At 43.2% G+C, this 25,330-nt stretch overlaps 1 protein-coding gene and 1 pseudogene across 7 annotated transcripts in view; both read left to right on the top strand.

Moving 5' to 3' along the window:
• Akap7 (A-kinase anchoring protein 7) overlaps positions 1-25,330 on the top strand; it is a 130,057-nt gene that overhangs the window by 13,903 nt on the left and 90,824 nt on the right. For 6 of the 7 annotated variants that reach the window (XR_015628859.1, XR_015628860.1, XR_015628858.1 and 3 more), the window contains 3 exon segments: positions 2,266-2,420; positions 13,560-13,696; positions 16,925-17,085. Coding sequence is in view for 4 of the 7 variants with exons in the window: in XM_087567317.1 (XP_087423443.1) it covers positions 2,266-2,420; positions 13,560-13,696; positions 16,925-17,085 (453 nt within the window). In the remaining 3 variants the exon portion in view is untranslated. 7 annotated transcript variants of the gene reach the window in all.
• On the top strand, positions 18,328-18,451 carry LOC120100438 (small nucleolar RNA SNORA17; annotated as a pseudogene).

The raw sequence follows: 25,330 nt of genomic DNA on the forward strand, positions 1-25,330 counted from the left end.
CTTCTGCCCCCATGAGCGTTGGCAAAATAAACGTGCACCATCACGCTGGGCTTCCTCACACAGAGTTCTAATGCAATTATTAGAGATTTTTGAAATAGAGGAAATTATCGGTTCATTACCTATCAGCTAGTTATGTTTATGCATTTTAAAATTGTCAAGCAAAATTCATCTGAAATCTTTGTATAGGAAAGATTATATTTCAGTAGTACAGATATCAGTGGTTGCTCTTCGTCAGTTAAAAAGACATACATTGTATTGTGCGTCCTTCATATAGTTAATTGGGAAGGCGACTACCACATACAGAGTCTAGCGTAAGGCATTATGGGTAAGTTCTGAGAATCGCTTTATTAGGTTACTTTTTGTTTGTGTTGTATATATATCACAGGGAATGTTGCAAACTAAGAGGACCGTGATGTCACTAAGTAATATTTTAATATTTAAATGTAGTTACTTTTTTAAAACAGTGACTCCATGTTTAAGCCCACGTTGGCCTTGAACTCCGAGTAGGCCTCCTGCCTCAGCCTTCCCAATGCTGCAATTACAGGCGTGCATAGCCATTGCTAGCCTACTTGAAAGGTTTATTTATTTTTTTTATCTGCTTAAATAACGAGAAAGGAAATACCAAAACAAACTCTAATTTATTGTCAGCATTTTAATTAAGAGCAAGTGTGAAAACAAACCACAATAACAGACGGAATACTTAATTAATTTCTCTTCTAATTCACTCTGTTGTAGTTTTGGAGGAATAAATAGAATTGAGGGGAAAAAAAAAAACAAAACCAGATGATCTACTTAAGATGACTTGTGGCGCTTTTGCTAAAAAACAAAAAAGCGAAAACCTGCCGTTGAGAGAGTAGCAGCCTTTGTCAATGACAAGTTTATCTGAGCCCAGTCAATGGCTACTGAAGTCATTATGAACATTAACAAGTGTAATAAATTAGGTTTATGGGTTTACAAGCTGTACTTCCACGGATGACTTTTTGCTAACTAGTAAAATTGCTGTAAATAATCCGGTGAAAGATTCGGGGCACATGGCCAAAGATTTCTGCATCTTGTGACCTCAAGTCACCAACCTTTAATAGTTTTATCTGTGAGCTAGATGATTACATAAATCTTTTTTTTTTTAAATCTTTTCGTGTGTAAGCAAGTAAAAGAAATATCAGCAAATCGTCTTTCTGGACACAGATGTGATCCCAGAGTTGGAAGGAAAACGAGGCTCTGGGTGAGACAGCAGAGAGAGAGAGTCTGTTCTGGTTCTACAGGCTACATGGTAAACACAGGAAGACTCTCTGCAAACGGGGACAGTGTGACTGACTGTCAAGTGTCACAGTGGCTAGTGTCAACAGGACACTGAAGTAAGGGGACAAAACCATGAGCGCTACAAGGTTGTAGAGTTGTCCCATGTGCAAACGAGAGGCTGCTTTTTAGAACAATTCTCTGACTTTTTCCAGAGGTAACCTAATTGTCGTTGTAAACCATTATGAACTGCTTGATTTGATCATATTTGATATAATTTACACTACTGAATTTGTTATTCGATTCGATGCTCAGATGATCTCACCTTTAGCCAATGGAAAGATTATTAATTGATCTTACGGTCTGTCTGACACAATTCTACTTGCTACAGTTTAGACCAGGAGTGTCCACAGGGGCCCATGTATTAGGTCACCAGTGCTGCTGACGGTGGTGGCACATCGTGCTAGGGAGAAGTCAGGTTAGCAGGAGGAAGTTAGGTCATAGGGAATGGATGAAATGAACACGAACAAGCCAAGTGGTAGAAAGACTATGATTTCAGATGTTGTGGCTAATAACTGTAATTCTGAATTTGAGGGGCCGAGGAAAGGGGATTGGTTTACATAGCAGGACCCTTCCTCAACAAAACAAAACAAAAACAATGGGAAAAACAGCACAAAACAAAAGCAAAACCCTTCGGCATGTGGTAGAGAGTGCTTGTTAGTGTCTTAAGGCATAAGTGTCTGTATGACCTGCTTTTTAAATAAAGTTTTATTGGGACACAGCTGTATCCTTTCATTGTTTTGTCAGAGCTAGATAGTTGAAACTGGATCCTGTGGTCTGAGTGGCCTAAACTGTTCATGATTACGTGCTTTACGGAAGTGTTTGCCCACTCTTCCTTCATATTTGAAGATGACAGTTGCACAGTATCTCGGCTTATTGTAGATACCGCACGGCTTCTTCTGTTTTAAGCTGGGTTATCACCCTTTAAATGCGTGAGACACACACTCTCTCTGCTCTGTTCTCCTCTAGTCCCTGATGTACCTCAAGGAAATGTACCTCAAGGAAACCCAAAGAGAAGCAAAGAAAATAGAGGCGACAGGAATGATCACGTGAAGAAGAGGAAGAAGGCCAAGAAAGATTATCAACCCAACTATTTCCTGTCCATTCCAATCACCAACAAAAAGGTCAGGGGCTCTTAAGAAGCTAGGCTTGCCGTGCGGTTTTATTTTAAACCACCTTTAGGGAATATTACATGATTGTCAGCTCACTCACTTTGTGGTTCTAATAATATTTGATAACATTCTAGAAGGACTGTGTGAGGAGACTTCCCATTTATGTTGTTGAAAGTGGTTTACATAATAGTTCTGAAAAAAAATATTACTTAAATCATCACATTTGATGATAACAGGGCCAGACAGAAGCCAGGCCATTAGGAGACCAAATGGCAGACGGCCGGAGAGACTTCCCTGAAGACATGTGACTGTCACCAGACGAGAAGCCAGGTTTTTTTGTTTTGATTTGTTACTTTATTATTCCTCTAGAGGATCCTCCGGTCTGTTTAGATCTATGGGTAGTCAGGCTGTGATATCGGTTGTTATCTTGATGTAATAGCCTACTCACAAGGACCATATCAGGATCCTTTCCAAAGCCTTGCTCCGTGTATTGGGGGAGCCTTTGGGATCTGAGAGCAGTGGCCATGTGGGGAAACAGACTCTGAAGTAACTTTGAGGGCAGGAATTGGGACCTCTTGCTGCATAGTCCTTCCCATGATGGGGGAGTCATTGAAACGCCATTTCTGTAAACATTCCTGCGTAGGCTGCATGTCCGTTGCTGAGAATGCTGGAGACCAGGGATCTGACACATTTTGGACTAGTTTGGATTTGGACTAGTGGGGTGTTCAGATGTACACGATGGATCTCGGCATGAGATCCACGTCTGAATAAGGAATGCGTTTGCCTTTTGAGCTTGCCTTCTTCCCGTATCCTGATGGAAACTTTAATGCGTGATGTCTAGTGCGCCTGTGTCTTGACTGCAGTTTGTCAGATGGCATCAGGTGTTTCCTTGCATTGTGTTTTAGATTTGGGGCATTTTAGGTTTTAGAATTTTGGATTAGAAACACTCAACCGATTGCATGTTAAACTCAGTATGAATCTATTAAAAAATAAAAAAAAAATCAATGTTGTATTAAACAGTAGAAAATGGGACCAGCCAGAAAATGGGAACTCATACTGAGATACCCTTAAGATAGAAAAATATAATAGTGTATTAACCTAAACTCTGAAGCAGCGACGTGGGAGTGAATTCAAATGACATTCACAAGACAGCCTATACGTCTTAGCCTAAGGTTAAGCAGATCTGACTCTGATTGTGAGTCACATATACTTTCTTTAACTAGGCCAGCAGTTCCCATCTTGAAGCTCATTGGGCTCTTTTTGGGGGAGTTAAACAGCTCTTTTCACAAGGGTCACCTAAAACCATTGGAAAAATACAGATATTTATATTACGATTCATAACAGTAGCAAAATTACAGTTATGAGGTAGTAGCAAAAATAATTTTATGGTGGGGGTTGCATGAGGAACTGCATTAAAGGATCTCGGTGTTTAGAAGACTGAGGACCACTAGACCAGGCCCCATTAGCGTGGCTGAGGCTCCAATCCAGGACTAGGTATTTGCCAGGCAACTGCTCAACCACAAAGTTAGACCCCCAGCCCTGCTAAGAATTTTTAGTTAAATACACACACAGATACATACATACATACATACATACATACATACATACACACACACACACACACACACACACACACACACACACACACACACCAACCAACCATGTTTTGTTGGGTCATTCTAGGAAATAACCTAGTCTTTGAGTCAGGGTCTTTCTAGCTGGAGAGATGACACAATAAGGAAAAAAATGACCGTAGATTTGCCTTCTGGTCTCACTAGCAGTAAGGTAGTCCTTGGACATGTTTAGGAGATACATGGCCGAGAGTATGCCCAAGTACACGGTCTGTAGATGCTCGTATGTTGTCTGGGTAGGTTTTCTCTTGCTTTAGGACTGTGTGCGCACGGACATTAGGCAGGAGCAGGGTAAGAACTTCTGCCACATTCGTGGGTGGCTGCCCATAAGCCAGGCCCTAAGGAGACCAAACGGTAGGCAGCTGGAGTGTCTTCCCTGAAGACACGTGACGGTGACTTGTGGCTAGAAGAGAAACTAGGCTTTTGTTTGTCTGTTTGTTTTGATTTGCTGCTTAGACATCATTCCACTAAAGTCTCAAATGTGTTTCGCTGTGAGGGTGATCAGGCTGTGACTTCTGTTACCCCTAGATGGCTCACTGATTCAACTGTGTCCTTTCCAAAGCTCTGTAGTTGGTAAAAAGGAAGATCTTTCCTAACAGAGGAGGGCCCGTCTCTGTCAAGGGTATACGAGAAGCTTGTATACTACTCTCACTCAGTCCCTCTGTGAAAGGTCTTCAGATGTCACTCTTGCAGTTTGTTTCCCCCACAGCGTGTCTGCTGGTGTTCTCTGTGTCTAGACTGACACTCCGGGAGTGGGTGCATGCACTCACATACACAGACCCCATCCCCACTGTCATGTCAGGGATCCGCAGGGCATCGCCACCCCACCAAGCCCTAATCCGAACTCCTTTTTCTTTAAGCACGGTGCTGAGGGTTGAACCTAGGTTTTCACATTATGATAAGGAAATGTTCCAGTCCCACCCCCCCGCAAAGTCTTAAAAGTAATAAATACAAGTGCTGATTTCATAATGTAATATCAATTGTAAATTATGTTAGATGGGATAGGGTGGTTTATAGCAGTGGGAAGTGCAGCTTAATTTAGTCCTGCCGTCTTTGGAGACTTTTGGGGAGCAGTAAGTTTTTCCGATTCACACAGGACTATGGGGAGAAAAATGTGAGAACTGCATAGGCACAGGACTTTGTGTATCAGATCTTTCGCTAAGAGCCTTTCTGTCGTTTTAAAGTATCTAATTAACGTTCATTTTCTTTTTAAACTACTGACGAAGCTGGGTAGGAAGGCCTGGGAAAGAAGGCCTATTTGCCACACTGTTTCAATGGAAGAATGTCATCCAAGTTCCAGTTTAGTGACCTGCAAACAGGCTCTGGGAAGCCAGGACGCTCACAATGAGCTGCTCTACTTTCCGCCCCAGCTTCTTGGCACCCAGTTTTAAAGAAAAAAAAAAAAAAAAGAAAGCATTCAGAATTATAGGGCTCTTCGATTTTAAACGTGTTTTTAGTAGGTTTGGAATTCTTTATTATGGGAAATTTTCATTTCATATTTTTAAGAAATTGGCCTAGAAATTAGATTAGGAAATAAATTAGAATTGCAGCAAGTGAATGTTCCAACCCAGAGTATAGGAGCACATGTTTTGCAGTTAACATGTAATTACCTGTTAATTTGAAAGAAGAAAAAAAATTGATGGCTTATAGCAAAGCTTATTTTAATGGCTTTGACTGTATAATTGTTTCTCTGGATGTTGCCCATGTGTGGTTTTATGTGTTTTCATATGGGAGGTAATCTGCTTGTTGGTTGTCTCCGGAACAAAGTATCTGAGATTGACTCTTGCTGTCCTTGATTGGCTTTACTTTTGTGTCTCCCGAAAGGCCCCAAATCCTCTTCATGCATTAAGCTTGTGGTGGAGAGAAACTGCTTTCCTCCTGGCAAAAGAAAGAGGATTGACCTGGGATACAGAAACCCCTTCAAGGAGACCCCCCAGTGATCCAGTGACAGCTCACTAGGCTGTCAAAGAGTCACTGCTTCAAAGGTCCATCCTGGACACTAAGCCACTAACATAGGGGCCTGGGGAACATTCATGGTCCAAAGCATTGCAAACCTATCAGCATTGAAAGACTCACAAGGACCTATTGGAAGCTGCGGGAATGAGGAGGGAACTAATTTTTAAACAGGTTCTTTTTGCATGCCAATGGACAGATTTCCTTCAGGACTGTTAGAAGTGTTTGCTGCTGGGCTTCTCCATTTTGTGATGTGAAAGCTGCTACTTTTAATGCAAGTAAGGAAGATTAGCGAATTCAGTCCTGAAATAGTAAAGTATTTGAAGTCTTCTTATATTAAACACTTGGTAAAGAATACTTTGGTTTAAGGCTTTTTAAAAAACTTTTATTCCAGTATTACTGTATTATTAGTTTTTCAATAATTTTTTTTTTTATTAACTTGAGTATTTCTTATATACATTTCGAGTGTTATTCCCTTTCCCGGTTTCCGGGCAAACATCCCCCTCCCCCCTCCCCTTCCTTATGGGTGTTCCCCTCCCAACCCTCCCCCCATTGCCGCCCTCCCCCCATAGACTAGTTCACTGGGGGTTCAGTCTTAGCAGGACCCAGGGCTTCCCCTTCCACTGGTGCTCTTACTAGGATATTCATTGCTACCTATGGGGTCAGAGTCCAGGGTCAGTCCATGTATAGTCTTTAGGTAGTGGCTTAGTCCCTGGAAGTTTTTCAATAATTTACATGGTTGTTGACAAGCAGGAAAAATGAGAGCATTTAGTGTTCTCTCTCTTCTCTCTCTGTCTCTCCCGCCCTCTCCCTGTGTGTGTGTCTTTATGAGTATTTTGCTTGTATGTATGTGTGTACCGTATACATGTCCAGTGCCTTTAGGGGCCAGAAGAGGGCATCAGATCCCCTGGGACCGGGGTTGCTGGTGGCTGCGAGCTGCTGTGTGGGTTCTGGGAGTCAGGTCTTCTAGAGGAGCATCCTCTGAGTCATCTTTTCAGCCCCCAAGAGTATTTAGCTGTGAAGAAAAGTTCAGTAGCAGGTCTGTCACGTGTACTTTTCCTCCTTGTCTTAGAAATCAAACCTAGGTCTTCTTGTATGCTAGATAAGTACACTACCAGTGAGCTATACCCAGACTCCTGGATAGGGTATGATAGAACTCTAGTAACTCCTAAAGGGGCTACAAACTTAGCAATGATACAATGTTACAAGGTGAGGTCAAAGGCATTCTTTTCCTGTGTACTAGATCATAACTTACGTCTCTCCTGTGGAGGCATGCTAATTTACATCATTTGAAAATCTTATGCACGCATTGAGTAAATTAGAATGTTTCAAAGATACAAAGATAACTCTTCTAATTGCATTATTTTAGGATGTGGACTGTGGCTTAGTGGTAATGTTTAATAGTTGAGTATCTGCTTTTCTATTAACTCAATGAGCAGAATATTTAATATTTCGGTAAAGATTTATTTATAGAAAAAGTTTCTTTTAATGCCATATTTAAGTTTGACTCTAGTATTAGGTTGAAAAATATACTTTGTGCTGTTGTACCAGTGGTGGGGATTATGGTGATGGATAAGGTTTAATGGTTTTGTAGAATTTTAAACAGTGACTGTAAAAATTAGTTTCTATTAATCATTACAGTTAAGATTCTGGAGTGGTTTTTCTTTTGTCTTTTAGAGATTGTGATTCGAAGTAGAAGGCATTTAAAAAGTCTTAAGATGGTATCAGGAATCTATAAATTAATTGGAAGCATCAAAGCATAGTTAGAAATTTATTGCTTGGTTAGATAATTAGCTTTTGAATTTTTGTAGGTTTGAGGTTAATCCCATAGTACAAGGATTATGTGGCTTCTTGGAAATAATAAGTCTTCAGAGCATTTTGCAGTTTTTCATTTTTAGTTTTACAATTCGTGGATAATTCAAAGGCACAAATAACCTAAAACCATCTCCACGTGAGACATTGCACTAACTGCTGAAGACGGGTATGGGGCCAACTCTGACTGGAAGCTTGTTCCTGGATATCTTCTAGTAGAGAAGGGTCTGGCACAATTTTTGTAAGTTCATATGAAGTATGTACTTTCAGGGAGATTTGAACCAAGAAACCAAGATCTATAGTATCCCCCAAATCCAGAGAAACCTCTCTATAATCTCTTAGGTTTTAGGGATCCCTTGGATCCTTGGATTGGCTTTCCTCTTCCAGGTGTGAAGGAAGTTCCTCCTGCAGTCAGCTGGTGAGCTGAGCAATTTTCTATGGTTGGTTTTGCTTGTTTTGTTTTGTTTTGTTTCTTGGTGCTAGTCAAGTACGTGCTGGAGGAGAACTGGCTTGTTTCCTATTCTGTTTTGGCAGGAACATCATATCAGATTCTCTACATATTAAGTCAATGGATTTTCTCATGAATTGCAGGGCCGACAATGTAATGGCCGAAACAGATAAGATGAGCCTTTAGTGGACTCCCATGGCATGCAGCCTATGTGTACTGCTGGTCATTAAAGGCAAAAACATACCGGCTTTCATCAGCTCTACCTCTGTGAACTGTTTAGAACCTGCAGGTATGTCAGATAGCAGTGTCGGGGTTCAGAACCACCCACAATGCCTTGGGGTTACAATTTCTCATATGCAGACAACTCTTAGGCAAACCCTCTGCTTCCTCCGCCAGGTTTGTACCTGGTAGGGTTGGAGCGCTACAGGCATCCGTTAGTGATGGAGTGTTTACAGCTTTAGGAGTTTGGGGCAATTGAGGCAATGGCCAGTCTACTTGGATATTTATACTTTTGTTTTTACCTGTGCTGGTTGAGGAGGAAACCCTCAAGTGACTGGGATAGGGGTGGGGGTGGGAGTGCAGGGTAGGGGATGGGAGGGCTATGCTATAGAGAGGTCTGAATTTCTACTTTATCACTTCCTGTTTGTGAGGAGCAGATTAGCCCTCACACTCCAGAGGGTCCAGGAACCCTGGAATTATTTCTGCCTCCAAAGAGAACAATATGTGTGCCCTCAGGATAGAAAGCTCTTTCGACTCCACCGTCAACTAGCAGGAAGATACACATTTCTGAGACTCCCTCAGAAGGTCTGGGAAGTGGTCAGGCAGACTCTCTGGACTTGATTTGAGCACTACCCTCCCCTGATGAAATACTTTCTTAAAGCGCTTTGCTGGTTTGTCAGAGTGTAGAGCAGGGAAGATGGGCTCTGCTTTCCTCCAACAGTGAGTGCGTGCTTTCCCGTTGATTCTGATCTGAGCTTGCCCGTGGCTATGGAAGCGTGTTAGTGGAAGTAATGCAGTAGAGTCTAGTGGAGCAGATCAGTGTTGACCTTTATTTCAGTAGTCAAGACCTCGAGGGGCCACCTGATGGAGAAGTCGCTATCCCGAAAGGCACGGTATTTTGGAAACTGGTAGCATACTGGACAGTTTTTCTTTCAGTGTCGCTCTATAATGGGTGACAGAAATCCTTTAGGTACAGGGCTTCTTAGGTTAGAGCTGCTTGAGATAAGACTTAGAAGTCAACTTCTTTTTTTTTTTTTTTTTTTTTTTTTTTTTTGGTTCTTTTTTTCGGAGCTGGGGACCGAACCCAGGGCCTTGCGCTTCCTAGGTAAGCGCTCTACCACTGAGCTAACTCCCCAGCCCCAGAAGTCAACTTCTTGATCTTTATCCCTTTTTTAGTCATCTGGATTATTTTCTTTATTTTTATTATTGCATTTTATTTAAGTTGTATGTATGTGTCTGTGAGTGTATGTGTGTGAATGTATGTATGTGAATATGTGTGAGTGTGTATGAGAATGTTGTATGTATACATGAGTGTGTGAGTGTATGTGTGTATGTGTTTGTATGTATGTGTGTGAGTGTATGTGTGTATGTATATGTGTGTATGAGTATGTGTGCATGTGTGTGAGTGCATGTGTGTGTATGTATATGTGTGTATGAGTATGTGTGCATCTGTGTGTATGTATATGTGTTTGTATGTGAATATGTATGTGTGAATATGTATGTGTGAATATGTATGTATGTGTATGTGTATGTGAGTGTGTTTGTGTGTGAGTGTATGTGTGTGTATGTATATGTGTGTATGTATGTGAATATATGTGAGTGTGTATGAGTATGTGAATATGTGTAAGCGTGTATGAGTATGTGTGTATCTGTATGTGAGTGTGTATGTGTGTGTATGTATATGTGTGTATATATATGAATATGTGTGAATGTGTATGTGTGTATCTGTATGTATGTGTGTGAATATGTAAGTATGTATGAGTATGTGCATATGTGTGTGACTGTGTGTATGTATGTGAATGTGTGTGTATGATAATTTGAGTATGTGTGTGAGTATGTAAATGTGTACATGTGTAAGTGTGCATATGCATGTGAATGTGTGTGTATATGAGTATGTGTGTCTGTGTGTGAGTGTGTAAATGTGTATGTGTGTGTGAGTGTACATGTATTAGTGTGTATGTATGTGATATGTGTGTGTATGAATATATGTGTATGTGTATGGAGTGAGTGTGTGTGTATGTGTGTATGAGTATGTGTGTATGTGTGTGAGTGTATGTGTGTATGTATATGTGTGTATGAGTATGTGTGTATGCGTGTGAGTGTGTATAGGTATGAGTGTGTGGGAGTGTATGTGTGAATGTGTGTTTGTTTGTGTACATATCCAGTGATCAGAGGATAACTTGTAGGAGTCACGGAGGAGGAGTCGCTCTTCATGGAGCAGTTTGTAGGGACTGAGCCCAGGCATCAGCACAGCAGGTACCCGTCTCCCTGAGAGAGCTGGTCGTCATCTTGTGCTTATTGTTTGTCTGTGCTTCAGTCTTACCGTTCTCTGCAGGGTACTGAGCCCTCTGACAAATACTCAGAAAAGTCATTTCCGTACTGCCAAGAAATACTCCTGCTATGGTCTGGCTAACTTTGGTGTGTGACGTTTTTATTTTCAAGTTCTTTGTAATAACAAAGTTGATAGAATTAAAAAAATACTCAAGCTGTGTTTTAATGAAAATGTTTAACAAGTGAGGACTGCTAATCTGGCACTGTAATCGGAGGGTGACTCATCTGTTTTTCCCCGGGCTTCTGTGCCTGAGTGGTAGATACTTCTGTCTTCTGTGGGCACACAATGGAAATAGTCTGGACAGGCCTTTCAGCTGTTCGTCAGGTTCCTAGAAGCATCCTTTAAAGGTCTGGTCAGGATTTGGCTCAGGCATCTTCCACCCGCTGGAGCTATCATGGACCTGGCGCCTTCCTTTAGTTGGCTCCCCAGTGAACTTGGAGGTCTTTTTTGGGGTGCCAGTTTTGCAACTAAACTCTTAGTCCAGTGGTTCTCAGCCTTCCCAATGCTGCATCCTTTTGTACAGTTCCTTATGTTCTGGTGACCCCCAGCCATAGAATTATTTTCCTGTTACTCCATAACTATAATTTTGCTACCGTTATGAACCATAATGTAACTACCTGATTTGCATATGTCTTAGGTGACCCCTGTGGAAGGGTCGTTCCACCCCAAAAGGGGTTGCGATTCACAGGTTGAGAGCCACTGTCTTAGAGGAAAATCTAAGTTTGAGTAAGGAGCAATTTGTGAACTGGGGACAGTAGATTTAAAGGAGGTTTAGCTTCCAGTTTCCTTGGGTTGTGGGCAGGTAAAGTAAAGAAGTGGAAGAAGGTGGGAGTAAAGTAAAGGAGTTGGTTGTACTTACGCAGTTGTCCTTCATGGTTTATCTCGTTGGAAGGCCCTAGTCATGTGATCACTATTTAGCTGGATATTTATGCTTGGCTGAGGTCAATTCATATTTCTGTCTAACGAAACCAACAAGGACTAGAAACGACTCCAGTCCAATTTTGCTGATTTCTTTTCTATTTGAGCCAGGCCGAGGCAATTTTTAATCTCCTTGGACAAGTTTTAAAAACATTATTTACGTGCACTGGTGTTTTGCTTGCACGTGTGTCTGTGTGAAGGTGTCAGAGTCCCTGGAACTTCAGTTACAAATGGTTGCGAGCTGCCATGTGGGTGCTGGGACATGAACCTGGGTCCTCTGGAGAAGAAACTAGTGCCTTTAACTGCTGAGCCACCTCTCCAGCTCCTTCCTTGGACAATTTAAGGCCCGATTGTTTTCACTTTACCAGGGTTCATGGAGATAGGGGTAGGATATAGAGGTAGGAAACAGTCTTACTGAGTGAGATGGGCTTAATTCCGACACAGAAATACAGTGGGACTTTGTAACAAGGACTTTGTGGTAAGGTTAATGGGTAGATCATTGCTAAGAGGAAACACAAGGCTTTGGTAGAACCACAGTTGAAGGCAGACCATAGGGAAGGAGGTCAGGATACCAGGGATGGGAGATTTTCCCCAAAGCGACTCCACAAACTTCTTACTCAGAGTGGGTTCTACAAGGACCAGGAGGAGAACCCATGGGTCCAATTAAGCATCGGACTTGGAGGCTGGTTCAACGAGAAAGTCTAGGACCCAGGACAGTGTCTTCTGACTTGTTCAGTGCATTCCATGGGTGGATAATGTGGCCATTGTTCAGGATAACACAGACACTCCACAATCAGAGCAGCTTGCTAAACTCATGACCCTCTCCCCTCATCCCTGCCTTTTCTGTTTTGTTTCCCTGGGTGCCGCTTCTATTGCCAGCACGGCGTTTCCTTTTCTCTCGGTAATTCTGTTTTCCCAAGGCTTTGATGAACTCTCTGCGGCCTTTCTTGGGGCTTGCTGTTTTATTTCAGATTACTCTCCACTGCACTGCCTTTTGCAGGTTGACTAGACTCTGTGGCTCTAACAGGGAATGGAGGAGGGAGATACACCGTCCCTCTTCCCGTTCCATAAGAGCAGGTACTGAGAGGGAAGACAGAGCAGCCTGACCTGTGGGCTCTCCCCTGAATGCATACCTCAGACTTTGAATGCCTTCAGCTCTGTCTCCATGGTTATGCCCCACCTCTCACAAGTTAGGAAAACATGGCAGCCAACAATCGGTTCTTATTGGAATTCCTCTTATCCTAGAGAACCTTACAGGCAGCAAGGAATAGACCCAACACACTCACTGCGGAACAAATAAATATTACTTCTAACAGAAATGGAATGTTGTCTGCTGATTTGACCTTTCGTGGAAGAATGAAGCTTTTCTCTTAGGAATGCTCATAATTAGTGAGTCAGATCCATATTACAAGGACACATTTCTAAAAGAATGTGTGGCCACAGGGAGTTTTCCCACTCAGTGACTCAGTCTGCAAAGAAAGTACTGTGCTCAATGCTTGCAAGACGGACACACATTTCTGCTTCTCTATGCTTATATATCACACCAAGCAGCCAAGTTAACTGTGTAGCAAGTGTGGCCACAGCTAGACAATTGCGTGTTTATTTAGTTGCAGAGTCTCGACCCCACTTTAGTTTTGGTAGTTTGACGCTTATTTTTCTTACCGACTTAAATTTGTTTCCTTAAAAATTTCTCTTGTCGGGGCTGGGGATTTAGCTCAGTGGTAGAGCGCTTACTTAGCAAGTGCAAGGCCCTGGGTTCGGTCCCCAGCTCTGAAAAAAAGAAAAGAAAAAAAAATTTCTCTTGTCCTTTTTTTTTTTTTGTGTGTGTGTGTGATTAGATTACAGCTGGAATTAAAGTCTTGCAAAATTCGATACTGAGACAGGATAATCGATTGACCAAAGCCATGGTCGGCGACGGCTCCTTTCACATCACCTTGCTAGTGATGCAGCTATTAAACGAAGATGAAGTAAACATGTGAGTATCGTCTTTCCTGTATAACTTCCCACGTTATTACTCCACTGTGAGCAAGCATGGCCAGCCCAAGGAGGCATGGGGATGTAATGAAGTAGTCTTTAATCCCGATTGTCATGACTGCTAGTCAATGCAGACAGGGTTCTTTATTTTATATAATGTAGACTAGCCTCAAACTTGGGGCATTCATCAAGTATGGCCTTGGACCTCTGATCTTCTGGCCTCAGTTGAATGACTTCTGAGGCTAAGACATTCCACTACACTCTGGTCCGATACCATTGTTACCTTGTTACACAGATTTAGTGCCTATGTTAATTAACTAGAACACTCTGCTGTCTGATGCTAGAGCCTAAATAGAGACTCCAGGTGAAGATTCAGGAACTCTGGCAGAGCCTGGCTTGCACTTGCTGTTCCCGTAAGCAGTGTCGGTACGAGCGAGAGCCCTTAGCGTGTGGCCAGCAGGCTCTCGCTCCCAGTGTCTGTCATCACGGCTGTTATTTTTCTGGGGTGGGGTAGACAGGTCTGGTTCAGTTTGCCCCAGTCATTCTCAGGGCCAGGCTGTTCCATCCCAGGTCTCCTGTGTCACATTGCATAAAGGTTGACTATAAGTCACTAATTATTGGAGTGGAGAATTCCTTGCTGTCTTCTGTGGTGTTCGATGTCTTAAGTTCAAGCTTGGACTCTTTGGAAAACCAAAGCCAGGATGAACAGAAGATTATTCCCACTTCTGCCTGGGCCCATATGGCTCCCAGGGGAATGAAGAAAAGGCTGGAGTTGGTGTCTTAGTTAGGGTTTTACTGCTGTGAACAGACACAGTGACCAATGCAAGTCTTATAAAAGACAACATTTAATTGGGGCTGGCTTACAGGTTCAGAGATTCAGTCCATCATCAAGGTGAGAACATGGCAGCATCCAGGCAGGCATGGTGCAGGAGGAGCTGAGAGTTCTACATCTTCATCTGAAGGCTGCTAGTGGAAGACTGATTTCCAGGCAGCTAGGATGAGGGTCTTAAAGCCCGCACCCACAGTGACATACCTACTTCAGCAAGGCCACACCTCCTATAGTGCCACTCCCTGGACCAAGCATATACAAACCATCACATTCTACTCCCTGGCCCCCATAGGCTTGTTCAAACACATGAGCCTCTGGGGGCCATACTTTCCCATAAGAAAAAATACATGTAATCCAACTTAAACCCCTCCCCCCACAGTCTATAGCAGTCTCAACACTGTTAAAAGTCCAAAGTTCAAAATCTCTTCTGACATTCATCCAATCACTTAACTATAACACCCAAAGCAAGACGGGGAACCAGCTGGGCAAACTCCAAACTCTGCATCTCCATGTCTGATGTCAAAGCGTCTTCAGATTCCAGCTCCTTTTTCGTCTTTGTTGACTGCAACAAACTTCGTTCTCCTGGGCTGGTTCCACTCCGTTAGCAGCTTTCCTCAGCAGATAGCCCATGGCTCTGGCATCTTGAACATCTTGGGGGTCTCCTAGGCAACTTCAATGTTACAGCTTCTTGTTTCAATATCTGGGATCCACACGTGATCTTCTGGGCTCCTCATAAGGGCTGGCGTCACTTCTTCAGCTCTGCCCTCTGTGGTACTAGAGGCTCCAGTTGATCCAGTTCATTGTAGGTATGTGAGTGCTCTGTGATCATGGGCGTTGCCTCACAGAATTCACTGAAGGACAGCATTGGATTATGAGTGTCTCTGTGTCCCATGGCCATGAATGCAATTAGAGACACCTGACTTCAGAGGTAAATGTGGAGGAGCAGGGAGAAATGCTAACATCTAAAGCAGTTCTAAGCATCATGTTGTCTCTACAGCATGGCTGCCGTGCATGCATGGCTGACGTGCGTGAATGGGCTCCTTCAGAGCTTGGGTGTGAAGATTAATTTAGCAGTACGAAAACACTACAAAAACTCATATTTTACATATTTATCTGGTGAACACGATGATCCAACGACAGGATTGTTAGAAGAGAGTTTGGAAATCCTCTCTAAACCGCTGCCCGTGTTCATTTCTTTTTTAAGTAATTGCTGCCCTCTAGTGAGAGTTTAATTTTTTCTCATGATAAGGTGCAGCCATCTTTCCAAGATGAAAGTGATTGACCCTAAGTTTCAGACCGTGCAAAATTTGATAGTATCTGACTGGAAGTGTGAAGAACAATGGAGACTTGAAACACTAAGTGGCCATAAGTTGAACATGGGCTAAACCTCTCTAACAAGCACTTAGCTTGTTAAACAGTTAAACTTACACTTTATTTGAATCCAGTTATGAAAAAAAAATCGTATCATAAAGAGTGTTGTATTTTGAGATGGAATGCCCATTTAAGTTTTAGTGGAATGCATTGCAAACAATAGTAGGTCCTTGTTTTTCTTTCTTTCTTTCTTTTTTTTTTTTATTAATTTAGGACTTGGGCTGAAGTTGGTAGAGTGCTTGTCTGCTCTGTCAGACACAGCCTGGGTTTGATACTGGGCACGGTACGCGCCTGTCATCTGGGAAGTGGTAGAAGGGTGGCCACAAGTTCAGAGCCATCCTTCGATACAGGAGAACCTGCCTCAAACCCCACTCCTGGAAGCAAAAACAAACAGATGTTTAGAACACTCCTCACAACCTGACAAAGTTCTTGTGCGTGGTAGGTTGGTTTGGGATATATCATTAGTTAAAAAAAAAATTAGTAAAAATGTAGTTGTAGTTTTCTGTCCCCTGGAGGTACTGGAGATTGAGTCTAGGTAGGACTTCATGCCTGGTAAGCAGGTGCTCTACAGCTGAGCTCTGGACACAGCATTTTGAGTTATTCTGGTAATGTTTTCTTGGTTAGCAATTTATTATTTGTTTATTTTGAGTCAAGGTCTTCTCGTAGTCTACTACTGTGGCCCAAGTTAGCCTCAAACTCAAATTTGCTGTCTTCCTGTCTCAGCCTCCAGACTGGCGTGTTTGCAGGCGTGCACTACCACACCTGGCTTAGAAGTTTCTTGATGAGTAGTGAAATACTATCTGCTCTTATGTCTTTTATAGCAATTATAGCTAGGGAAAGACTCAAGTCACTTCTATAGTTCTCTGAAGATTAATATTGGTTTTGAACCATAGGTTAGATCTAAACAATATTTTGAACTTTGAAATAATTATTATCATATACAGTTTATCTTAAAAAATTGGATTTCTTTATTCCCTGTTTACTTATTTTTTCTATTTTTCATTGTGCTGCTGAAATGTCTCTCACTAGAGGTACCGACGCGCTTTTGGAACTGAAGCCGTTCGTTGAGGAGATCCTTGAGGGGAAGCATCTGACTTTGCCCTTCCACGGGATTGGCACTTTCCAAGGTCAGGTTGGCTTTGTGAAGCTGGCAGACGGAGATCACGTCAGTGCCCTCCTGGAGATAGCAGGTAAGACAGACAGCGTGGCACCCAGGAAACCTCATGTGTGGTTTTGCCCGTGACTGTCATGGGGATCTGATGTCTTCCTATTTGCACATGACCTGCTTTGGTGTTGGATTGTAAGCAGTGTCTAAAAGCCTGGGAGGTTCTCTTGAGAAGACTCTTGATTCTGGAGCTTTCTGGGGAAAATACTAGACTGGATTCAAGTCGGAACTGTATGTCCAATTGATCCCTTTGCTTATGAGATTCAATAAGTGATTGGCCCTTGAGAAGTATCAAAAGAATGAGAGACAGTCACCGTGTTCCCACTCAGAGGCCTATGGGAACTGTCATCTCTAGTGCAGAGAGCCAATCAGTGGATTAGCCATGCTTTCCTTTGTGCAGCTCCTTCCTTCTTTTTGGCTATTTGCTGAGGAGAATGTCTACTTAGGAGAGTCCGAGGCCTCACAGTCATCACAGGCCTTAATAGCAGATACACTCAAGTGCAGCCAAGTAGGGGATGGATGGACTTAGGTTTGATTTGGAGAGAGCAGGTTGAGTATTAGACTCCATGCTGCACTCAGAGTTATCCTCCACCCTCATGGATGCTCTCAGTCCGCACATGGTTTACTGTTATCTTTTTTCCCTATCCTTATCTTCTTTTCCTCTCCTCTCTTTTCTTTCCCCTTCACCCCTCTACCTTCCTTGTTCCCTCTCCTTTTAATTACTTAAAAAAAAGATAATGTAGGAACTGAACATCTAGTACAAAAATGAAAGTGAGGTGTCAGCAGATTGTTGCCGTCCTTACAGTCTCTTTCTTGGTCTGCCTCCATTTAATTGGGTCACCATCCTGAAATTGGTTCCTTGTATTCTTTCAAAATATATGCATGTTTATTTTAGTTGTTTTTTTGTTAAAGATTTACTTATTTATTATATATAAGTACACTATAGCTGTCTTCAGACACACCAGAAGAGGGCATCAGATCTCATTACAGATGGTTGTAAGCCGCCATGTGGTTGCTGGGATTTGAACTCAGGACCTCTAGAAGAGCAGTCAGTGCTCATAACCACTGAGCCATCTCTCCAGCCCCCTATTTTAGTTGGTTTTAACCTAATAAAAAGATCAAGTTGTCTGTGACCCTTTAGGACATGCTTTTATTCTTCATATTATTTACCCCTGTGCATTAATAATTGCTTATTAAAAAGCACACTTTCAGTGGAGTGGGAGTTGGTTTTCACGGTTGGTTTTTCTTCCATGCTTTAAAGAATTTGACTGCCCCAGAGGTGTCAGGTGTGGCTGCCATGTCGCATGTGCATCAGTAGGTAGCAGAGAGGAGAAAGCCCATGTCTAGGCTCAGTGTTCTGTGAACATCTAAATGAGTAGTAGTCTAATCCTCCCCAAAAGGAGGGAGCCTGAGACCACCCCCAGTCTGGCACCGTGCAGGTCTGGAAGGGGCAGACCATGCGTGAGATGACCCCTGCATGGTGCCATACTGCATGAGCGGGGAATAGCACTCCTGAGATTGCCTCAGACACTCAGAGACCCCTGGAATCACTAAGAGGAGCCAGTCAGTGTTGGAGAGATAGAGGAGAGACAGGAGGATGTGGGCACAATGAAGAGAGGCGGGGCTGGAGACTCGAGGGTGGTGAGGAACAGTCTGATGTGAGTAGCTGGTGATGCCACCTGAGACCATAGTGGGTCCTGGCCTGTGCTGCCACTAAGGGCCATGTCTGGGTCTGTGGCCCTGCAGCAGCAGGGATCTGTTACCACCAATGGCCAGGTGGATGTCCCTGGTCTGGGGACATGTTGATGTCTGAGGACTGTGCAGAACTGACTCCATTCCTTACTGGGCATAGTGGGAGAGCTGGCCCCGGGGCAGGAGAGCAGGGGAACTGATACCACCTCTGTCCAGCTGCTATACTCAGGAGCGCGGGGCCCCTGCACTTTGTGGGAATTGCAGATGAGCTGGCCCTAACACTTGTTTTCCATGCAGTGGTGCGGATGAGGGAGCGGTACCCTCCTTCCCCCCTGCCCCAACCCCTGGAACTGGGGTCATAAGAGCAGGAAGTCTTCTCCTGCCCCTTACCTGCTGCAGCACGTGGGAGAGCAGTCCTTCCCTGTCCATCATCTGGGCAGCACAGTAGAGCACACCCTGATGTCGGGTTGCTGGTCCAGAAGGTGTGTGTGTGTGTGTGTGTGTGTGTGTGTGTGTGTGTGTGTGTGTGTGTGCGCGCGCATGCACAAATGTAAAAAAATGTAAAAAGTAAAAGTACTCAGTTTCCTAATGGGGCATCACTTAGAACAGTAACACAACCAGAAGAATGTGAAACAGTTTACCTACTAAAGGACAGGCTGGGTTTCTGTGGAGAGAAGATTCTACCTATGCCTTCGTTAGGTGCATTCTTCAAAACTTTCTCCCGTTTTCCTTTTCTCAGGCTAAGCTAGACCATCAGAAAACTGAAAACTTACTTAGATAAAACCATGTCTCTCTAGATGCGATAGCTGCTTTCAGAATGTTTTGCCTTCGTGACTTAGAGAAATTTTATCTATGTATTTAAAAGTAAATGTTGTTAATTAGGCTTTAACATGTTAGAAAAAACCAAAAACGCTAATTGGAATTTTCTCGTTCTGTTTCGATTTTAATCTTGACTCGAGACAAAGTCTCACGTAGCCTAGGCTGGCCTCCCACCCACTGTGTAGTTGAGGACGGTCTCGAACTTGTAGTCCCCCTACTTCCACATATGTCACCATGCCTGGCTCTCAGGCCAGACCCAGGCTTTGTCTTGGGTCTTATCCCCACCCCCGTGCCCAACTTATCTCTTTATCTCAGTATCAGAACATTTTCTTAGGCAGAATGTTTTTTGCTTGTTGAATATCGGATGTTTAATTTGTGTCTCCTGAGACAGACTTGGTTGTGAGAAAGCTTAGATTTTAGTTTATTTTGATTTAGATGGTAGGGCACTTCACCTGTCTTCCTAGTTTTAGTCGTCCTTTGTCTCCTTTTCTCTCTTCAGTCCTGTTTTGGGGTAGGGTAGGACAAAGTGTGTGCAAGCAACCCTTCAAGCCACAGCGTTTAGAAGCCAAATAGGATGTAAAAGTGTTAGCTAGCCGACTGGAGGAAGCTCGCAACGCTTCGAGGGCGGGTCATTTCAGGACCAATGCCCACAGTCCACACACTTACTGTATTTTTTTCTGACTGAGTGCTTGAGAGAAAATGCTAGACCTAAGTCTTTTCCTTTGTAATATAAATATCACCGGAACGTTTCTAACTAGCCATTCAGTCATTGTCCTTTTAAATAATTCAATGGGGGCTCGAGACAAGAATTCCATCCATTTGCTGCAAATATTCTCACAAGAATACTTTCCAGCATGGATGAAAGCTGCATTGTGTGCTGAGGAATGTGAGGTCTCACTGACTTTCAGGGAAGCAGAAGCCTGCACACGCTCTTTTGTCCCTTTAGAACAGGCCACTGCCCCTGGACCTCCTTATTGCAGATGCATTAGTGACGTCTGGTCAGGGGTATTTATATTCTGAAAAGTTCATTGAAACAATACAAAAAAAAATGGAAAATGGGGGCAGGGCATCACCACTTGTTAAATGTACTTTTTAACCTGTTATGTGAACATTGTCCTGTTGCTGCTGTTTATGGTTTTCATGGGTGCTTACAAGAAATCCAGGTATTTTAATAGTTGTGGGAGATTTTCACTTAAATTATTCACCAAAACAGAATATTTTGTTTATTTATGTTGTCATTTTGAGAAAAGGTTTCGTTCTGTAGCCATCTGGTACTCCGTAGCCCGGGGTGGCCTTGAGCTGAAGCAATCCTCCTGTCTTAGCTGACATTGTGTGTGAGTACCACAGGCCAGCTGTTCAGGATTAGGCACTGCACTGAGAGGAGCAGGACCCAGGTCTCATCGGTTCCTCTGTTTACGGAGTGTTTGTGCAGTCAGAATGTAGACCTTTTTAGTGTTTTATTCCTTAATGGTCATTGGATTGGGGGTTGAATGCAGGGCCTTGGCCTTTCCAAATATATTTCCATCACTGAATTCTATCCATAGTCTCTAGACTTGCTTTTAAAGGAATTCTTCAGGAACAAGCATCTGAAGACCAGTAACATGTTTATCGGGATCTCCCTCTGGTCTCCCCTCAGTTCCCTGACCCCCTTGAAAGAAGTCAAGGAAGACACACAGGTAGATACGGCTTGGTACAGAGTATTGTGAAACACTCTGGAGAGGAGGTGGGCAGTGGCGAAGGCGGTGGCCGGCCTATGTACACGCTAGGTGGATTTCCTAAGGTCTGCACCATCCAGCTTCCTGACAGGCATTTCCCTGTCTGGGTGATTGGCTCTGTTAGGTAGAGTCAAGGGCTTTTCATCAGATACTGTGCTAAATGGTGACCTCATAAGTTTTAGGGCTCGTGAAGCCAGGTTTACATAGTTAAACCATGACCTTTGGGGAGATGTCATGTCTCCTCCCAAGGCTAGAGATAAGACGCAGGTCTTATTCTTCTAACGGTCATTAGAGTCCTGGAGTTCTAGCCTTTGTTTGTACAGGCTGCAGATTATGAGACAAGGGTCTACCCCCTAAGATCCCCTAAGCCTGCACATATCTGACTAGTTACCTAATGGTATAAATACAATAATTTAATATTTGTTTTTATATTGTATCTTAACTTTTTGTTCAAATGGCATATTCTAATGGATTCATCTAGTAGGATATGATTTAAAAACTTTGTTATAAGCTATGTATGTGTACGCCTATGTCTATGTCAGGAATATAAATGTTTGTTTGGCACAATGGAGGCAGAGCTACTCAGACTCCGTGGAAAGCAGGAGAAATCGTAGCGGGTGTACATAGTGCGGCTTATCTGTTGTTAACTGAGAGAAGTTTTAGTTCTCAAATGAAACTCTCAAAGCGTAACGTAGCTATTACAAAAAGCAAATGACTTTAGATGCTGCTATTTGAACTCAGTACTGAAGATTGTCAGAATAAGGAACGTTAAGACTCTGGGTGTGTGTCTGATTGCAACCTTGGCTGGAAGGCAAGTTAGAGTCTGGGCATCATGGGACCTTGTTTGCGAAAGTGATTAAGCAATCAGTGTATAGAACTGGGGAAAATTCTTGTGTACATTAAACATAAAGCCTAACTAATGAGCTTTATCCATTGATGGGAGTTTTGGTGTCATGCCCTAAAATATTGTTTGTGTGTATGTTGATGTGATGTGTATATGTGTTTGTGTGTGTGTGTGTGTGTGTGTGTGTGTGTGTGTGTGTGTGTGTGTAGGCCAGAGTTTTGTGTTCTGTGTCTTCTTCTGTGATTCTTTGCTTTAACACTGAACCCAGAGTTCACTGATTTGGCTAGGCTGGTTGAGCTCTCTGGGCATCCACCTGCCTCTGCCTAGCCAGCACTGGGGTTGCTGGCGTGCACTGTTATGGCTGGCTTTCTACATAGGCGCTGGGGGTCTGAAGTCACGTTCTTGTGGGGCAAACACTTTGCCCACTGAGTCCTCTTTCCAGTCCATACCCTTTAACATTTTATTTGTTCATTTTAGTGATTTACTTATTCTTGTATAGGGTGTTTGGCCTGCGTGCCTGTCTCTGCATCAGGTGTGTACCTGGTGGGCATGGAGGTCAGAAGACGGTATCCTATCCCCGGAACTGGAGTTATCTTTGTGAGCCACCATGTGGATGCTGGGAACTGTACCTGGGTCCTCTTGAAGAGCAGCCAGTGCGCTTAACCACTGAGCCATATTCCCAAATCCAAAGGCATTTTAAACTAAGGACCAAATTTGAGGAGAGTGGCAGCTCACTCTCTGACCCACTGCCCTTCCCCTGAAGAAGTTTATAAACTTAGGAAGAATTTTCTTTCTTTCTTTCTTTTTTTTTTGTTCTTTTTTTCGGAGCTGGGGACCGAACCCAGGGCCTTGCGCTTGCTAGGCAAGCGCTCTACCACTGAGCTAAATCCCCAACCCCAGGAAGAATTTTCTAATCATCCCTGGAACAGGGTTGTCTGGCTTACATTTGAGATGTTGTCTTCCTTACCTCTGAAGGAAAGGCCTTTTCCCTGAAGGCACAGGGACACAGAAAGGCCTTGCTAAGTTCTCCCAGCCTGACATTATCAGATCAAAGTTTTGATCTAATTGTTCTTCTCTATAACTATCCACTTAATCAAACCCACCTTAAAAAAAACCACACAGGTTTACCTGGTTTGGGGGAGTTGGAAAGATCATGTGGTCCTTGTATAAGTTCTTATGAAGGGTTCCAAGGCATTTAAAACTTCTACTAAGTAAAATTGTGTGCATTTTCTCGTTACTTTGTCTTTTGTTACAGAGTTCTGAGATCTCAATATAGCAAATGATATCCCTTCCTCACTGTCAGTCCTTAATTACACAAGCAGACATGCTACTACTAATTCTTTTTGCTCTTCTAATGTGAGCGGTTATTTTGTGCAGGTGGGATGAAGGGTGAAGTCCTTCTTTGCAGGTGGGTGAAGGGGCCGGGCCATCTTTGCATTCTTGAACCTATGTGTTTATGGTGGGATCTCCTGGAAAGATGTCGGTAGTTTTAACCTCAGAGGCTCTGGTCCACATCTTCCTACCTTCATCTTGTTTTCCAGAAACAGCACCAACTCCTTTCCTAGCATGATCCTGTAGCCTTAGGGATTACGAAGATACAGAAAACTGAATTTGTATGACATTTCTTTACATTTACTTTTTTTTTTTTTTGTTCTTTTTTTTCGGAGCTGGGGACCGAACCCAGGGCCTTGCGCTTCCTAGGTAAGCGCTCTACCACTGAGCTAAATCCCCAGCCCCATTTCTTTACATTTACAATGATGCAATTGCTCTGAAAAGCTTTCTGCATAGAAATGGATATGGAATTTTATTAATTTTTTTAAGCTAAATGCAGTTTTGTTAAGATGGTTATTAGATTGAGAGATTGCTAAAACTTCGGCCTGTTGGAATTACAATGGTCTTTGCATATTTTTGTTCAGAATGAGAAATGTGCCTTTGGTTAGCATGAGAAACGATTCCAAGTACATTTATCTCATAAGATAGACGATGAACCGTGTTAGAATGCTCATCTGAGCATTATGCGTTCTCTTATTTTGACTGCCATTTTCCCCAAGATGGAGAGGACACGCTGTATTTCTGGTTCATTGTAAGGAGTTTGCTCCATTCCCAGCATTTCTGGACCTCCTCAGGCGGCTGTGCCACTGCTGGAAGGTTTCCACATGCAGGCTGCTGGTCTCTCAGGAGCTTGCTGACCCGTCACCTCATGGCCTGTGTCAGGCTCTCCTTGGACAGAATAACTTGGCCGCACTTCCCTCGTGTGCTGCACTTCCTTCTTGACTGTGCTCCCTGTCCTGAGTCCGGGACTGGCGTACCTCACTTTCATTTCTGTCTGTTCGCTTGTGTCATTCTCCATGCTTCCTTTCTTCCCTTGTTTCTTTCTCATCCTTTCCCTGTCTCCTCTTTCAATTATTTGATTTTTCAAAAGGACCTATAAATGAAGATTCATTGTATTTTACTTTGTTTTGTGTGTGTGTGTGTGTGTGTGTGTGTGTGTGTGTGTGTGTGTGTGCTTTGAATGTATATACTTGTGCTTTGTGTGCAAGTCCCTGTGTAGCCCAGAAGAGGGCGCTGTATCCACTGTACCTGGAATTATGTTCCAGACGTGGGTGCTGGGAACTGCATCTGGGTCCCCTGCAAGAAGAGCAAGTGCTCTTAACCTCTGAGCTGTTTCTCCAGCTCCTCCAATCATCTTACAAATGTCAATTCGTTTAGTTCCATCAGAGCTGTGAGGTAGGGCTCATCACCCCATCCTCACCCACTTACCTGATAGACAAAATCGTGGTTAAGTTACCTCACGGTAAATGGCAGAGCCACCATATGCATCCAGGCAATTTGACCAGACTCTGTTCTGGATAAACTGTATGAAAACGTGTCAGTTTGTAAATTCACTGCTGGGCTCCCCAGACATTTTCTGAGAATACCCCTTACCTTCCTAGCTTAGTTGAAAGCCAGCTTTTTAATCTGTGGTAGTTTCTGTTGGTAGGGAGGCTGTGCATTTCACCAAACACATCATACCCAGAGGTGTCACTGCAGTCCCCTGGTCTTTGCCCTTTGTTCTTGTCCTGACCTCATAGAAATGTTTCATCATTGGTATTTCATGGCACTGGCTTTGGTATCACTCCTCCCCTTTCTACTGTCACCTTGACATTCTACCTGTTTATTGAAACTGGGTTTCTTAACTTGTACTGTGATTCCCGCTTGCT

The sequence above is a fragment of the Rattus norvegicus genome, chromosome 1 (assembly GCF_021556685.1).
Source record: "Rattus norvegicus strain SHRSP/BbbUtx chromosome 1, alternate assembly SHRSP_T2T, whole genome shotgun sequence".
Classification (NCBI taxonomy): Eukaryota; Metazoa; Chordata; class Mammalia; order Rodentia; family Muridae; genus Rattus; species Rattus norvegicus.